Genomic DNA, 18799 nt, shown 5'->3' with positions numbered 1-18799 from the left:
AGAATTTTAAGGAAATTATTTAAATTACTCACACTTTAATAAGTTTAGATTTAACACTTTAAATGTTACTATTTATTCACTTTAGGATTATATTTAAAACACAGACTACACAGTCGGCAACTAGAACTAAAATACAAAGTGCAATTGAATCTTTCAAATCATTCCATCAGCTCTCATATGTATTTTATATTGAAATGATTTAATTAATCACCTGCAGTATTTTTGTTCATACTGTACATTGAACATTGAAGTGATAATTATTTCTGTCTCCACAGGTTTTATTTGAAGAGTAAACCTGCTGTAAAGTTTCTACTGAAACTGATTGTTTCAGCATCAGAGATTGATTCAAATCAAGGAGAAACTTACACTGAACTATTAACATCTGTGTGCAGCTACACATCTTTCCCTTTTAATGAGGATTATTTTGATCCTGATTATCAGATTTATCAGTGTGATTTTCTGCTGGATCTGTGTTCACATGTGAAGGACTATGAGACTCAAACAGGCAGGAGTGTCCTTCCAGCATTACAGCCAATTTATCAGTCAGCTCCTGCAGTCTGGAGAATAGATCTCTCAGAGAGAAAGAGCTCCATCCTCCTAGAAGTGCTGAAACTCCAAACAGAGAAGAAACCAGTAGAGCTGAGAGACTGGACAGATGAAGAGAGTGAAGTGAAGGGATTCCTGCAGTGTCTGCCCTACATCTCACAGCTGAGGTGAGAGTCTCATTGAGAATCACTACTCATCTTGTTTTCATATTTTCTGCTCTCAGTTAGGATTATTGGCAAAAATAAATTGTGAGTAGAACTACACTTCACACCATCTCAGAAACTGACTTAATTGATGATGCTCCAACAGTGCTGTAATTAGAGTTGTGAGTAACTTAAAATGTCCTTCATCTCAGTGTCTGATAAAGTAGTGTTTGTGAGCGCAGTGCTGCCGTTACCAGGGAAACCGCTCTATTTCTGATGCTCCAAAAGTTTCGCCTGCTGACAGAGAATGAATTCTTCAGACTAATGTGAAAACCGACCGATGTTTTTACACAGCATAAACAGAGTTATAAATGTGTATAGACAAAAAGTTTATGTGCCTTCAAAGAGGTGAGGTTTATCACTTTGTAAAACTCTATTGTAGCTATTTGTGAAGACCTCTATCTGAACTGCAAATCATGATTTTTTGCAGTTATTTTATGGTTTAATATGTTACCATAGACATTGCCCTAACCTGCTCATACAGTATTTGTCTAATGTGTGCATGCTTAATAAGCCATACATTTTATTTTACAAAACCCTGCAGATACCCTGTAAAAACTTTTTTTTTTTTTTTGGTTAATTGTATAATTTATATACTGTATGTTGGCTATTTACATTATGCAATGTTGAATGCAATTCAGACAAGTGGTTTTTAATAGCTCAATAACTTCTGATTTAAAGTAAAGAACTCAAATATGTGTAAACATGTAACTTACCCCAGTTATAAAGTGCTGGAAAAGCTTGAAAATGTTTGAAAAGTGCTTGAATTTGACTTTAGAAAAGGTGTAAGAACCCTGATTATTACAACACAAATGTCCTAAACACGTAAATAGTTATTTGTTTAATGTCAGGAATTTCCCCTGATTATTAAAAAGATACCTTTATATTCATTACAGTAAGATGAATATCAGACAGATGAGATCCTCAAAATATGTCTGACATGACAAAGTGCTCGTTCTGAAATCTGAAGAAAGATTTATGCTTCGTAACAGATGTGCATTTACCTTCATTCAGCTTGTAAACGCTGTTCACGGTTTATATAATAATGTTGTGTTGTTATATTGTTTTATTCATAAGGTTGGCTAACTGCAAATGTTTCAACTATGATTTTGTTAACATCATGCATTTTGAGGCAGTTAATTATTCAAATGTTGGTTCAATTAATTATTATTCAACATAACATTTTACTCCGATGGAAACTGTAACGCTAGTAAAAAGCAACAGAAATTGTGTGATCTTGAAAAGTATTAAATAGATGTTGCTCAATCAGGACATAAAATACATGCATCATAACTTTAGAGAAAAAATCCTGACTACGTGTTGTACCGACTTAAAGACATGAAGCTTTATTTCTAAGATGATGCATGATAAACTTTCAATTTCAATACAATATAGTACAACACAGTAACAATGGCTTGTATCGTAATATTTCTTGTATATTCAAATTAATTTCTGATTCTAATACCAGATATATGTTCATGTTTAATATTTCCCACTTAATTACATAAAGAAATATATTTTGTGTTGTATCAGTTATCTCTGTCATCAGTGCGCAGCAGACACACATTCACCTTAACTATTTCAATATATCACTTAACCTGTCACGAAAACACCATAAACATTGCAGATAACATCTGAAATTATTAATTTACATACACTTATTCTAAAACCAAATTCTGTGAGATTGTTCTGCTTCAGATCTGGTGATTTTAGGTCAGTGTTTTTTCAGTCAGTCAGTGATTCTCTCTGCTGCTAGAGAATAGTAAGATGACGCTCAAACAGTGGCTTCACCATGAGTCATTATACAGATCAGTGCCATAAACCTAATTATCTTTTTATAATTATTGTAAAGATTAATGTTGTACTTATGAATCTGCTCCCATATTTCATATTATCCAGCACTAAACATTAAAGTGTGTTTACATTTGTGTCTCCACAGATTTGATTTCTATGAGAAGAAAACATCTGTCCAGTTTCTGGTGAATCTGATTGTTTCAGCGTCAGAGTTTGATAAAACGACTGGTGAAAATTACACTGAGCTGTTCACATCTGTGTGCAGCTACACATCTTTCCCCTTCAATGAAAACTATACTAACCGTAATGCTGATCAGTGTGATATCCTGCTGGATCTGTGTTCACATGTGAAGGACTATGAGACTCAAACAGGCAGGAGTGTCCTTCCAGCATTACAGCCAATTTATCAGTCAGCTCCTGCAGTCTGGAGAATAAAGCTCTCAGAGAGAAAGAGCTCCATCCTCCTAGAAGTGCTGAAACTCCAAACAGAGAAGAAACCAGTAGAGCTGAGAGACTGGACAGATGAAGAGAGTGAAGTGAAGGGATTCCTGCAGTGTCTGCCCTACATCTCACAGCTGAGGTGAGACTTTCTGTGTTTGTTTCTCTGTGCTTCTTGTTTGTTCTGTGAACAGTGTGATTGTGTTCATCTGTTTTCAGCACACACTGATGTGATGTAACACACAGGACACAACAGCTCTACTGTCATGATAGTCAGAACACACACACACTGTAGAAACTCTCTGTTTGACAGTTAATATTAACTTAATTAACATAATATTAACTAATTCAGTGGCTTAAATCATTTTGAAAGAATGACTCAAATAAATGATTTAGATTATTTGTTAATTTTATTTCACATTTTAAGTTTCAATTGATATTTTTAGAAAACAAAAACGTAAAAAATGACTTTACTGTATAACGTGGAATGTCACCTAATTTGAATGAATATTTGAATGAAAAGAATATAAAAATATAAACAATAATATAAAAATATAAACAATAATAATAGGATAATAAAACTGATAATAATAATAATAATAATAGCCTAATATACAAATATTACAAGAAATGGACGATCAATTTATGGACCTACAAGACTGTAGGATGGATAAAGATGTTTTTATATTTTATATTATGCACTTGATGTAACATTTATTCATGATAAACTTTATTTGAATGCTGAAGATCGTATGTAATACAGCCCGGTAGCCAAGGCCTGTGGTTAATATAATAATTTATTAATGTAAAAATTTCTATAATAAATAATATAATCATTTATTAATTCAAAATAAAACATTAATGAATCCGTCTCTGATAATCCCGGGTTGCTATGGTCACACAGGTTTGTTTACACATTAAACTCATGGCCACATAACATCTCGAGGCCACGACATAATATCATGTTCCCACGAGTTATTATATCATGGACAGAACAAAACTAAGTGAACCGACCATGTCTCCTTAGGGGCACCGTAGTTCATCCCTGTCCTGAACGCTAACTTTTCTTTACTGATTAAGATGAGGGTCAGTTTGGAGGACACACGTAACAATCTGATATTTTTAGTGCACTTCACCAAACCCACACAACAAAAGAATCAAAGAATCAGGTGAAACCCAGTAAACCTTGAGATTATTACTTGTGACTTTAGAAGAAAACATTCGATATGAGCACATGTATATAAATAAATTAAACAACAGTCCCTTAAAAATGTATTCTGATTTCATTAACCATTTTCATATCATTATAATGAATTATCATTTTCATTAAATATTGACTTTAACTGTAATTAAAAATGATTATTTCTGCTGTTGTAGGCTCATTTATTAAATCTAAGCAGTTTGGTCAAGCTCAGACGGAGTGTCGGTCGTGTTTCTTCAGAAACAGAGCCACAAACAAAGTTACAAAAAATGCTGTGCTCAACTCCACGAGAAACGGGGTCTTATGCACTCAACATCAGACTAATTATAACAAGACATAAGGAAAATAACCTCAATGAAAGACTTATTTATCTTATGTTTATATTTAAAAGATAAACATTCTTCATTCAGACCCTAACAAACACGTACAGTATATGTCATATTATGCTCTGCGCATTGCACATCTCCTCAGAATTCATGATTGTTTTCATATATTTCTATTGTAGCAGTGTTAACACGTGCAGTTATAACTGAGTTACAGTTCAGTGGGTTTTTGCAAAGTCACAGTTTTGCTCCAACCCTAATCAAACACACCTGATCCAGCTAATCAAGGTCTTCAGGATTACTAGAAAATTCCAAGCAGGTGTGATTTGGAGCTGGTTGGAGCTAAACTCTGCAGAGCTGTGGCCCTCCAGGAATTGAGTTTGAGACCATTGCTGTAAATGTACTGATGTAATGTAATACTTGGGACACAACAGCACTAGACTTCACTGGAGCTGTAGATTGTGTTCACTCTCATGATGGTCAGCACAAACACAGTAGAAACTGTCTGACACAGGTTTACAGTACATTCATGTTAACTGATTCAGTGGCTTAAATTATTATGAAGGAAATGAAGCAGTCAGAAAAATGAAGTAATTACATTTATTTGATCAATTCAAATTTTATTTAAAACTCATTTTATTAAAAGTGGCTAAGTTATTTTTAGAAACTAAAGAGATGCGCAATAATTTTGCATCTGATTTGCTGATGATACACATTAGTAGTCTTTAATAATAAAATGCTTGGAGTTTGTCAAATGGTTATTTCTATAATACATTAAAGTTCCCTTCTGTCAGGATCACCAGCTGGAGTGTCCTGGACATCCACCAGAGGACTCTCTATTCTATTGCCATTCTGTTCTGGATTAAACTCTAATGAAACTAAATTTGGATCTGTATTGTAAAAGCCTCATAACAAGCGATTATGACAGAAATAGAATAGCAGTAGGGACTAGGGAGGAGAGTGTGTGTGTGTGTGTGTGTGTGTGTGTGTGTGTGTGTGTGCTCTAACATTTTAATATTCTTTACACACAGACTTATATTGAGTGTGTTCTAAGTATGTGAAGCAAATCATAATGTTATAATAAAGCATAATATAATAACAACAAATAAAGTAAAAAGTAGTACATTTTTAATGTAATGAAATGTTCAAGATGTAGTAATTTTCTCAAAATAAAATCTTGAGGTAATAATGCAAAAGAAATGTTTACATTATGAGAAATGTGTGACATTATAAACTGACCAAAATCATTATCATACTGAGATAATTGTAACATATTTTTAATAGAGCTGTAGATTAAGTGTTCACACAAACACAGTGCAGAAATGGTCAGTCTGAAACAGCTTTATCTGATTCAATGGATTAAATCATTTGGGAAGAATGTTTCAAAGAATTTTCAAAAAACATTAGAAAAATATTCATGTTTATAAGCTTGTTGTCATCTGGTTGTATTTTTCAAATATAACAAAGTGCTTTCAAGTCTAGTGTTTTGTTTTTTTTCTCCACTCACATTTGAATATTCTTTACTCTATAATAGGTGTGCTGTATGATCTGTGTTGTTTTGATAATCGTCTCCCCTCTTCATGCCCTTTAAAATGTTAAAATTTTTAGCCTTGTAAATACTTTTTTATTATGTTATATTTTATTATGAGTTGCTACAGACTGTTTTATTGGTATTTGTCTCCCTCTTCACCTTTACCTTCTTCCACTCTTCACTTTTCCACAGATTTACACTAATTTCTTCAGGGTTTTTTTTAATCTGAGGTGTTTCAATACACTTTATTGAAGCTGTAGATGGTTTACTCGTATGATAGTCAGCACACAAACACAGTGTAGAAACTTTCTAATAGATTTAGCTTCATATCACCTCATTCAATGACTTTACTTTTAAAGGAGTGTAAGGTCCAGGCACTTTGCCCAAGGAAGGTATCCGGTTCTGGATGAAGGTTTCCTGCGTGTTCGGTCTTTCAGCGTGTAGAGTTATTCAATTTTGGTTAAACTCAAATCTGACTCCATTTTATTATTTAATCTGACTCCATTTTAGTATGACCTTGAATTTAGGTTGAAATGCAAATTGGTTGTACGTCTGTTTATAATTAGTAGACCTATTCTTCTGACATTTGATTATTCTAGTTAACTCCTACTCTTATATTAACATGTTCATTCAGGTGCTCATGTTGCTAACAGGGATACAACGTAATCTACTAGAGTCAATAATTACAGAGTAAAACAGAATAAAATCAAATGTAACAATTTATTATCTGTCAGGTAAATATGTATTCTTCCAATTACATATCCAATTGAAACACATCAAATCATATCAATACAAAACATCAAATTCTCAAAGATGAATCTAAAAGTAAAATATGTATACCTGACCTTAGAAAATACATAGTATGAAGTGAAGAGACACACAACACACTACAGGTTTTCTGGCTACAGAAATCGCCTGATCCTCTTGCTGCAATCGTTTAAATACCTCAGACCAAGACAAGCATCCCCCGAGATGAAGACAGAAACTAACAATTGGAATTTGCATTAACTCAGGTCCCAAGCCTGGGTGGTTTTACAACTCATTGGGAACAGGGGGTAATTTACATGGAGGACCCTAGGAAAGGGCACTCCCATTACAGTAATCAAGATATCTCTTGACTCTTCGGATCTGTATTATCTTCTAATCTACTTTTGTAAGATTGGGACCATTGTACCAGTTGCACTGAGACATTTCCAATGATACTAGACATGAGTGTTAGTTCACCTGCATTGACATTTTCATGTAATCATTTTGAGTAGACTGAGTAGAAGGAAGAATGGGTGAAGGGATTTAAAATGAAACAAATGGCCAGAAGGGGAGGAGGTCTCCTGCTCCTCCACTCTGTGGGGTGTCTTGAAGATGCCTGTGTATGTTTGTATTGTCTGTTTCTCAGGAGATCAAAGTATCTCAGGTTCTTTCATTCTTACAGCATTATAAAACATCAAATTCTCAAAGATGAATCTAAAAGTAAAATATGCATACCTGCCCTTAGAAAATACATAGTATGAAGTGAAGAGACACACAACACACTATGGGCTTTCTGGCTACAGAATCGCGCTGATCCTCTTGCTGCAATCCTTTAAATACCTCAGACCAAGACAAACATCCCCCGAGATGAAGAGAGAAACTAACAATTGGAATTTGATTAGGTCAGGTCCCAGACCAGGGTAGTTTACACCTCAATGGCAACAGAAGGTAATTTACATGGAAGACTCTGGAAAAGGGCACTCCCATTACAGTAATCAAAATATCTCTTAACTCTTAGGATCTGTATTATCTTTTAATCTACTTTTCTAAGGTTGAGACCATTGTACCAGTCGCCCTGAGACAATTCAAATAATACCAGACATGACTGTAAATATCACTTGCATTAATGCAGAATATTATATTATTAGCAATTCTGAGTGAAACTAAGTGGAGGGAGTGTGATGGTGAGGTGTGAACTACTAGGTGTGGCGGGTCTTCGATGGCACCATTACTTATGATGGAGGGTATTCAAGAGAGTGTTCAAATGTTAATTATCAGGAAATTAGGTAGACGTCGTCCCTCAGTCCAGACGGTCCCGCTCCAGTCTTACAGGTGTCTTTAAAAAAACCTAATTAAATAATTATTTTTTTTCTTTAAGAATCATGTTGTTTTTTTAGAAACCAGAGGCATAAGGGGGAAAAAACTGACATTCAGCCAAGTATGGTGACCCATACTCAGAATTCGAGCTCTGCATTTAACCCATCCGAAGTGCACAAACACAGAGCAGTGAACACACACGCACACTGTGAACACACACCCGGAGCAGTGGGGAGCAGTGATTTATATTTTAAAGAAAGATAAACATTCTTCATTCTGCTGCTAACAAACAAACAAACTATGATCATTTTTATTACAGTACATTGTTTAATATTATCCAGCTCTGGACATTAACATTATTATTTTGTTTGTCTCCACAGAATTGATGAATCTGATTTCAGTATTGACAGGAAATCTGCTGCTCAGTTTCTGCTGAATCTGACTGTTGCAGCTTCAAAGTGTGTTACAACTACAGGAGAGAATTACATTGAGCTGTTAGCATCAGTGTGCAGCTACAGATCATTTCTCTGTTATGAGGATGATGATCACAACAGAGAACACTGTGATTTCCTGCTGGATCTGTGTTCACATGTGAAGGACTATGAGACTCAAACAGGCAGGAGTGTCCTTCCAGCATTACAGCCAATTTATCAGTCAGCTCCTGCAGTCTGGAGAATAAAGCTCTCAGAGAGAAAGAGCTCCATCCTCCTAGAAGTGCTGAAACTCCAAACAGAGAAGAAACCAGTAGAGCTGAGAGACTGGACAGATGAAGAGAGTGAAGTGAAGGGATTCCTGCAGTGTCTGCCCTACATCTCACAGCTGAGGTGAGACTTTCTGTGTTTGTTTCTCTGTGCTTCTTGTTTGTTCTGTGAACAGTGTGATTGTGTTCATCTGTTTTCAGCACACACTGATGTGATGTAACACACAGGACACAACAGATCTACTGTCATGATAGTCAGAACAGTCAGAATAGAATAGATAGTTAGAATAGTCAGAAATTACTGTATAATGTGGAATGTCACCTTGAGTGAATCTTGGATGAATAAATCAAAAGCAGCACTGACTTAATGAAATATTGACTAGTGTCTGTGAATATAAAAGCACAAAAGACTTCTATTTTAAATCTAAAGTTTGTATGTTCTGCTCGTCTCTGAGTGAATGAATGTTGTGGTTCCTTCTGCTACACACACACTGAAGCAAGTGCTGGTGGTGTTTTCAGCATCTGTCGTCTCACTATGACATGAACACATGAACTTCATCTTTAGAGCTGCTCTGAGCATCACTTCACAAGCATTTCACCATTTCACTTGAGAAAACTATCATCATATTATATAGCCTACACAGACACTCAAAGGTCTTCAAAAGAAACTGTCAAAATAAAAGACCAGTTTAAAGATGCAGTATGTGATTTCTGAGAAACTGCTGTAAGTGGATCACACCGAGCACCAAAACACAATTCTAGTCTGTCACCAGTAAGGGGCGTGTCCACTCATGATGGGGGAGGGGCCTGCTGCAGAGTGTGTTTGTGAATTTGGGGGCGGAGTTTCAAGATAGTGTGTGATCTTTTGGGTATGATTGTGTTTGTTTTGGTCATTTCAAATATCGACAGCTTTTCTCAGAAATCATTTGCTGCACCTTAAGTTGAAGACATTTTGACAGAAATATATTACTACTGTACATTCTTGTCAGACTACGAATTAATAATCATTCATTTATTAAATCATAACTTTTTAAAGGAATAATCACACCATTTCTCTTCCATGTTTTAATTTTAATAGTAAATCTGTTACATTTTCATTTGAGTAAATTTTAAAAGTTAATGTTTCACGCCTTCATGTGATTACCACCATTTTTGATAAAACATTTGTATTCAATAATCCAGAATTGTTTTTAAAACAGACAACACAGAATTTCTAAAAATGCATACATACATATATACAGAGTTCCACAGGGCCCTATTATTGTAAAAAAAAAAAAAAAAAACTAATAATAATAAAGTTGTTGTTATGATTTCAATTAATTAGACATGCTTTAAGATTTCTACAATTTAATTTAACCATTAAAACAAAGTCCAGAATAATTAATACAAGGAGCAAAAAAATAATTATATATTTTTTTAACTGAAGTTCCAATGGCATCTGAAAGTATAAATTGCTCTAATCATGTGCTCAATCATGGCCATAATTATGAGCGAGTCTTTGTATTTTTCCGGAACAACACTCAGAACTATGTCTTGTCAGGACTGTCATCAGGAGAATCTGTCTACAGTAGAGCTGCAAACACTAAAGTAACTGAACAGTCTTGTTGTTGTGTTGTGTGTCTATTTTTTGTAAATATATTTTATTGAAATAAAGTCATTCTAACAACATTTGTAAGAATACAATAAAGCTTAAAACTTAAACCTATAAAAGTTACCAAATGTTCATATAATAATCCCTGATCGAATTATAGTCCTATTTAAGATGTTCATCCCTGTCCCGAACACTAACCTTTCTTTACTGATTAAGATGAGGGTCAGTTTGGAGGACACACGTAACAATCTGATATTTTTAGTGCACTTCACCAAACCCACACAACAAAAGAATCAAAGAATCAGGTGAAACCCAGTAAATCTTGAGATTATTACTTGTGACTTTAGAACAAAAAAATAGACATGAGCACATGTATAAAACTAAATTAAACAGCACTCCCTTAAAAATTATTTCTGATTTTATAAAACATTTTCATATTATTATTATTTCATTATTTATGTTATATGTTTATTTCTGCTATTGTAGGCTCATTTAGTAAATGTAAGTAATTTATTTGGTCAAGCTCAGACTGAGTTCTGGTCTTTCTCTTCAGAAACAGAGCCACAAACAAAGTTACAAAAAATGCTGTGCACAGCTCCACGAGAAACAGGGTCTTGCACACTCATCGTCAGACTAATTTTAACAAGACGTAAGGAAAATATCCTGAAAGACTTATTTATCTTATATTTATATTTAAAAGAAATATAATCATTCTCCATTCAGAACCTAACAAACACGAACAGTATGTCATAATACGTTTCAGTTGAACATAAGTAAAAATCCAGAAAAGCTATTACTAATAGTAATTGATTTCATAATTGCATTTGATTAGTTCATGATAACTGTCAGTAGTCTCTAATACAGAGATGCTTATAAGTTTGATGTCATCAGGTTATATTTTTTGTGCTTTCAAGTTTTTTTTTTCTCCTCCACTCACAGTTTAATATTCTTTACTCTGTAATGACTGTCCTGTATGGTCTGTGTTGTTTTGAGAGTTGTCTCCCTCTTCATACACTTTAAAATCTTATACCTTGTAAATACTTTTTTATTAAGTTATACTTTATTATATTATGAGTTGCTACAGACTGTTTTAATGGTATTTGTCTCTCTTCATATCCTTTACATTCTTCCACTCTTCACTTTTCCACAGCTTTACACTTATTTCTTCAGTTTTTTTTTAATCTGAGGTGATTCATGACACTTTACAAAAACAATGTAGAAACTTTCTGATACAGATTTAACTTCATATCACCTGATTCAATGACTTTACTTTTAAAGGAGTGTCTTTAAAAAAAAACTAATTAAATTATTATTTTTTTCTTTAGGAGTCTTTAGGTTATTTTTTTAGAAAACCAGATGCATAAGAAAATAAACCTCTGTGAAAGACTTACGAAATCTTAGGATACATTTTATGAACTTATGATATTTTAAAGAAAGAAAAACATTATTCATTCAGCTGCTAACAAACAAACCAACTATGATCATTTATATTACAGTACATTATTAATATTATCCAGCTCTGGACATGAACATGATTATTTTGTTTGTCTCCACAGAATTGATGAATCTGATTCCAGTATTGACAGGGAATCTGCTGCTCAGTTTCTGCTGAATCTGACTGTTGCAGCTTCAAAGTGTGTTACAACTACAGGAGAGAATTACATTGAGCTGTTAGCATCAGTGTGCAGCTACAGATCATTTCTCTGTTATGAGGATGATGATCACAACAGAGAACACTGTGATTTCCTGCTGGATCTGTGTTCACATGTGAAGGACTATGAGACTCAAACAGGCAGGAGTGTCCTTCCAGCATTACAGCCAATTTATCAGTCAGCTCCTGCAGTCTGGAGAATAAAGCTCTCAGAGAGAAAGAGCTCCATCCTCCTAGAAGTGCTGAAACTCCAAACAGAGAAGAAACCAGTAGAGCTGAGAGACTGGACAGATGAAGAGAGTGAAGTGAAGGGATTCCTGCAGTGTCTGCCCTACATCTCACAGCTGAGGTGAGAGTCTTATTGTATTCAGTGCTCACAATAAATGTAATGTTTTTAACTGAAATATTATTTAAAAAAATATGTATGTGAACATGAACCAGAATTGAATCACATATAATCACAAAAAAACACTAAACTGACATGTAGTTTTTTCGGCAGCAATATTGTTATCTGTTGTTGAAATCCTGTAGTTACCCTCAATCAGTCAGTTTTTCTGCAGTGAGAGTGATTGTGATCATATATTTCTATTGTATCAGCTTCATTCAGCACACAATTTGTTTACGTGTGCAGTTATGATGAAGCTACAATCTTCATTTCTCTGTCCAAGTATATTTCACACAATACATGACCAAATGTTTGCAGTTTTAAGCACATTACCTCTTTCTTGCGGGACAAACATGCAGAACAAAGAAAAATGATAATTGTATTATATAGTTATGTTTATTATTGGACTGCTGCAATTCAATTCAGACATTTGCATAACATTTTTAAAAAATGAATAGTAGCTTAGTCTGACTAAAATCATGTAAAGTGCCTGTAAATGTACTGATGTAATTCACGGGACACAAGTTCAGCACTAGACTTCACTGGAGCTGTAGATTAAGTGTTCACTCTCATCATAGTCAGCACAAACACAGTAGAAACTGTCTGACACAGGTTTACAATACATTCATGTTAACGGATTCAGTGGCTTAAATTATTATGAAGGAAATGAAGCAGTCAAAAAATTGAAGTAATTACATTATTTGATCAATTCAAATGTAATTTAAAACTCACATTTTATTGAGTGGCTAATTAACTTTTATAAATCAAAGAGATGCACAATTTTTTTTTTTTTTTTTTTTTTTTTTTGATTTGCTGATGATACACATTAGTAGTCTTTAATAATAAAATGCTTGGAGTTTGTCAAATGGTTATTTCTGTAATACATTAAAGTGCTCTTCTGTCAGGATCACCAGCTGGAGTGTCCTGGACATCCACCAGAGGACGCTCCTCTCTACTCCATTGCCATTCTATTCTGGATTAAACTCTAATGAAGCTAAATTTGGATCTTCATTGTACAAGCCTCAGAGTATCAGAGCTGTGCTTATGACAGAAATAGAATAGCAGTGGAGTAAGGAAGAGTGCCGTCTGGTTTCTGTGTGTGTGTTTGTGTTTTGTCCTCTAACATTTTAATATTCTTTACACTGTATATTGGGTGTGTTCTAGGTCTGTGTAGCAAATCATAATGTTATAATAAAGCATAATATAATAATTACAAATAAAATTAAAAGTACATTTTTAATGTAATGAAATGTTCAGGATGTAATCATTTTCTCAAAATAATAAAGTCTTGAGGTAATAATACAAAATAAATGTTTACATTAGGAGAAATGTGTGACATTATAAACTAACCAAAAGCATTGTCATACTGAGATAATTGTAATATATTAATAGAGCTGTAGATTAAGTGTTCACACAAACACAGTGCAGAAATGGTCAGTCTGAAACAGCTTTATCTGATTCAATGGATTAAATCATTTGGGAAGAATGTTTCTATTATTTATATGTTTAAGCTTGTTGTCATCAGGTTGTATTTTTTTCCAATATAACAAAGTGCTATTGGGCCCTATCTTGCACCCAGCGCAATTGACTTTGTACACCGACGCATGTGTCATTCCTATTTTGCACCCGCGCAAAGCGCGCTTTTCCCTCCACAGAGGCACGTCGCTAAACTAGTGAATGAACTTGCGCTCCCTGGGCGGTTCAGCGCAAAAAAGGAGGCGTGTTCCGGCGCAAACAATCCCTGGTGCTATTTTGCTGTTCCATTAAACAATTGCGCCACTGACCAGAAAAAACCTAGTCTAAAGTCAGTGGCGCGTTGCGCGTTGTTCATTATGCTATTTTAAGGGCGCATGCTTGACCATAATGTATAGCGTGCACAACGCGCATACACTTTGCTCATGTAATCTACACAGATGCAACAGTTATTTTTGCAAATCATAAATTGTTACACTAAAAAAAATATTAACACATGAGATGACGGAAATCATTGTGGTGTGCCACGAAGATGTGAACAAAATAGGCATAAATCTAGCTTACAAATTATTCAGGCTAATTATTCTCCTATCCCCATACAACACAACTTCTCTGTCTTTCACTGCTCTTACAAGAACATCAGTCTCCTCGGCTGTGAACCGCTCCTGGCGTGCGCCTGGTAAATACACCATAATAATAGCAATCCATAATGGAACTTGCGCACCTGCTTTTAAAGGGAATGTTGGATGACGCTCTGATTGGTTTATTTCACGTTACGCCCAAACCACACCTATGAATAATGAAGCTGCTTCAGACCAACCCACTTTAGATTTGCGCCGGGCGCAAGAGCCATTTATCCCGCCGGGAAAATAGCAACAGCGCCGAGACCCGCCCACAAACTTACTTGCGCTTCGCGCTTTGACACTTGCGTTTCAGATCGTTAAAATAGGGCCCATTAAGTCTAGTGTTTTTTCTCCACTCACAGTTTAATATTCTTTACTCCATAATGGCTGTGCTGCATCTCCCCTCTTCATGCCCTTTAAAATGTTAAAGTCTTAAACCTTGTAAATACTTTTTTATTATGTTATACCTTATTATATTAAGTATAAATCCAGAAAAGCTATTACTAATAATAATTGCATTTGATTAGTTCATGATAGTTGTCAGTAGTCTCTAATACAGAGATGCTTATAAGTTTGATGTCATCAGGTTATATTTTAATATACATCAAAGTGCTTTCAAGTCTAGTGTTTTTTCTCCACTCACAGTTTAATATTCTTTACTCTGTAATGACTGTCCTGTATGGTCTGTGTTGTTTTGATAGGTGTCTCCCTCTTCATACACTTTACAATATTAAACCTTGTTAATATTTTTTTATTAAGTTATACTTTATCACATTATGAGTTGCTACAGTCTGTTTTATTGGTATTTCTCTCCCTCCTCACACCCTTTACCTTCTTACACCCTTCACTTTCCACAGCTTTACACTCATTTCTTCAGGTTTTTTTCTTTAATCTGAGGTGATTCAAGACACTTTACTGAAGCTGTAGATGGTTTACTCTCATGATAGTCTTCACACAAACACAGTCTAGAAACTTTCTGTTACAGATTTAACTTCATATCACCTGATTCAATGTCTTTACTTTTAAAGGAGTGTCTTTTAAAAAAACCTAATTAAATTATTATTTTCTTTAAGAATCAGATTGTTTTTTTTTTTTTTAGAAACCATAAGGGGAAAAAAAATCCAATCTTATGATTATATTTTAAAGAAAGAAAAACATTATTCATTCAGCTGCTAACAAACAAACCAACTATGATCATTTATATTACAGTACATTATTTAATATTATCCAGCTCTGGACATGAACATGATTATTTTGTTTGTCTCCACAGAATTGATGATCCTGATTTCAGTATTGACAGGGAATCTGCTGCTCAGTTTCTGCTGAATCTGACTGTTGCAGCTTCAAAGTGTGTTACAACTACAGGAGAGAATTACATTGAGCTGTTAGCATCAGTGTGCAGCTACACATCATTTCTCTGTTATGAGGATGATGATCACAACAGAGAACACTGTGATTTCCTGCTGGATCTGTGTTCACATGTGAAGGACTATGAGACTCAAACAGGCAGGAGTGTCCTTCCAGCATTACAGCCAATTTATCAGTCAGCTCCTGCAGTCTGGAGAATAAAGCTCTCAGAGAGAAAGAGCTCCATCCTCCTAGAAGTGCTGAAACTCCAAACAGAGAAGAAACCAGTAGAGCTGATAGACTGGACAGATGAAGAGAGAGAAGTGAAGGGATTCCTGCAGTGTCTGCCCTACATCTCACAGCTGAGGTGAGAGTCTCATTGGGAAATCATTGCTCATCTTCTTTTCATATTTTCTGCTCTCAGTTAGGATTATTGGCAAAAAAGAAATTGTGAGTAAAACTACATTTCACACCATCTCAGAAACTGACTGACTGAACTGATGATGATCCAAATAGTGCTGTTAGAAGAGTTATGAGTAACTTAAAATGTTGTTCCTCATCTCAGTGTCTGATAAAGTAGTGTTTGTGAGCGCAGTGCTGCCGTTACCAGGGAAACCGCTCTATTTCTGATGCTCCAAAAGTGCCGCCTGCTGACAGAGAATGAATTGTTCAGACTAATGCGAAAACTGACCGATGTTTTTACACAGCATAAACAGAGTTATAAATGTGTATAGACAAACAGATTATGTGCCTTTAAAGATGTGAGCTTTGTCACTTTTTAAAACTCTTTTGTAGCTATTTGTGAAGACCTCTCTCTGAACTGCAAATCATGTTTTTTTTTTTTTTTTCAGTCATTTTATGGTTTAATATGTTACCATAGACATTGCCCTTCCCCGCTCATACAGTATTAATCTAATGTGTGCATGCTTAATAAGCCATACATTTTATTTAAAAAACCCTGCAGATACCCTGTAAAAACAATATATTTCTTTTTTGGTTAATTGTATAATCTATATACTGTATGTTGGCTATTTACATTATGCAATGTTAAATGCAATCCAGAAAAGTGTTTTTTAATAGCTCAGTAACTTCTGATTTAAAGTAAAGAACTCATATATGTGAGTAAACATGTAACTTACCACAGTTATAAAGTGCTGGAAAGTCTTGAATTTGACTTTGGAAAAGGTGTAAGAACCCTGATTATTACAACACAAATGTCCTAAACACGTAAATAATTATTTGTTTAACGTCAGGAAATTCTCCTGCTTATAAAAAAGTTACCTTCATCTTCATTACAGTAACAAACATTAGATGAACATGATGAACATCAGACAGATGAGATCCTCAACATATGTCTGACAGGACAAAGTGCTCGTTCTGAAATCTGAAGAAAGATTTATCCTTCGTAACAGATGTTTATTTACATTCATTCAGCTTGTACAGGCTATTCACTGTTTATATAATTATTATGTTGTGTTGTTATATTGTTTTTATTCATAAGGTTGGCTAACTGCAAATGTTTCAACTATGATTTTGTTAACATCATGCATTTTGAGGCAATTAATGATTCAAATGTTGGTTAAATTAATTATTATTCAACATTTTACTCCGATGGAAACTTTAATGCTAGTAAAATGCAACAGAAATTGTGTGATCTTGAAAAGTATTAAATAGATGTTGCTCAATCAGGACATAAAATACATGCATCTTAACTTTAGAGAAAAAAACCTGACTACGTGTTGTACAGACTTAAAGACATGAAGCTTTATTTCTAAGATGATGCATGATAACCTTTCAATTTCAAAACAATATAGTACAACTTAGTAACAATGGCTTGTATCGTAATATTTCTTGTATATTCAAATTAATTTCTGATTCTAATACCAGATATATGTTCATGTTTAATATTTCCCACTTAATTACATAAAGAAATATATTTTGTGTTGTATCAGTTATCTCTGTCATCAGTGCTCAGCAGACACACACACACCTTAACTATTTCAATATATCGCTTAACCTGTCACAAAAACACCATAAACATTGCAGATAACATCTGAAATTATTAATTTACATACACTTATTCTAAAACTAAATTCTGTGAGACTGTTCTGCTTCAGATCTGGTGATTTTAGGTCAGTGTTTTGTCTGTCAGTCAGTGATTCTCTCTGCTGCTAGAGAATAGTAAGATGACGCTCAAACAGTGGCTTCACCACGAGTCATTATACAGATCAGTGCCATAAACCTAATTATCTTTTTATAATTATTGTAAAGATTAATGTTGTACTTATGAATTTGCTCCCATATTGCATATTATCCAGCACTAAACATTAAAGTGTGTTTACATTTGTGTCTCCACAGATTTGATTTCTATGAGAAGAAAACATCTGTCCAGTTTCTGGTGAATCTGATTGTTTCAGCATCAGAGTTTGATAAAACGACTGGTGAAAATTACACTGAGCTGTTCACATCTGTGTGCAGCTACACATCTTTCCCCTTCAGTGAAAACTATACTAACCGTCACGTTTATCAGTGTGATTTCCTGCTGGATCTGTACTCACATGTGAAGGACTATGAGACTCAAACAGGCAGGAGTGTCCTTCCAGCATTACAGCCAATTTATCAGTCAGCTCCTGCAGTCTGGAGAATAAAGCTCTCAGAGAGAAAGAGCTCCATCCTCCTAGAAGTGCTGAAACTCCAAACAGAGAAGAAACCAGTAAAGCTGAGAGACTGGACAGATGAAGAGAGTGAAGTGAAGGGATTCCTGCAGTGTCTGCCCTACATCTCACAGCTGAGGTGAGACTTTCTGTGTTTGTTTCTCTGTGCTTCTTGTTTGTTCTGTGAACAGTGTGATTGTGTTCATCTGTTTTCAGCACACACTGATGTGATGTAACACACAGGACACAACAGCTCTACTGTCATGATAGTCAGA

At 34.7% G+C, this 18799-nt stretch overlaps 1 protein-coding gene and 1 long non-coding RNA gene across 3 annotated transcripts in view; one reads left to right on the top strand and one right to left on the bottom strand.

The window, feature by feature from the left end:
* Positions 1 to 18799, top strand: part of LOC128029013 (uncharacterized) — a 385593-nt gene that overhangs the window by 237959 nt on the left and 128835 nt on the right. Inside the window, exons 40-45 of one of the 2 annotated variants that reach the window (XM_052616457.1) lie at positions 276 to 713; positions 2689 to 3123; positions 8481 to 8924; positions 11948 to 12391; positions 15794 to 16237; positions 18229 to 18391. In XM_052616457.1, coding sequence (XP_052472417.1) covers positions 276 to 713; positions 2689 to 3123; positions 8481 to 8924; positions 11948 to 12391; positions 15794 to 16237; positions 18229 to 18391 — 2368 coding nt within the window. Of the gene's footprint in view, positions 1 to 275; positions 714 to 2688; positions 3124 to 8480; positions 8925 to 11947; positions 12392 to 15793; positions 16238 to 18228; positions 18664 to 18799 lie in introns of both variants that reach the window. The other variant, XM_052616458.1, reaches the window with a different exon arrangement.
* LOC128029018 (uncharacterized) overlaps positions 1 to 18799 on the bottom strand; it is a 247494-nt gene that overhangs the window by 101728 nt on the left and 126967 nt on the right. The window lies entirely within an intron of this gene.

This window comes from Carassius gibelio, chromosome A15, assembly GCF_023724105.1.
Source record: "Carassius gibelio isolate Cgi1373 ecotype wild population from Czech Republic chromosome A15, carGib1.2-hapl.c, whole genome shotgun sequence".
Taxonomy (NCBI): Eukaryota; Metazoa; Chordata; class Actinopteri; order Cypriniformes; family Cyprinidae; genus Carassius; species Carassius gibelio.
Note: the sequence above shows the minus strand (reverse complement) of the source record. Positions and strands in the feature narration are given on the sequence as shown.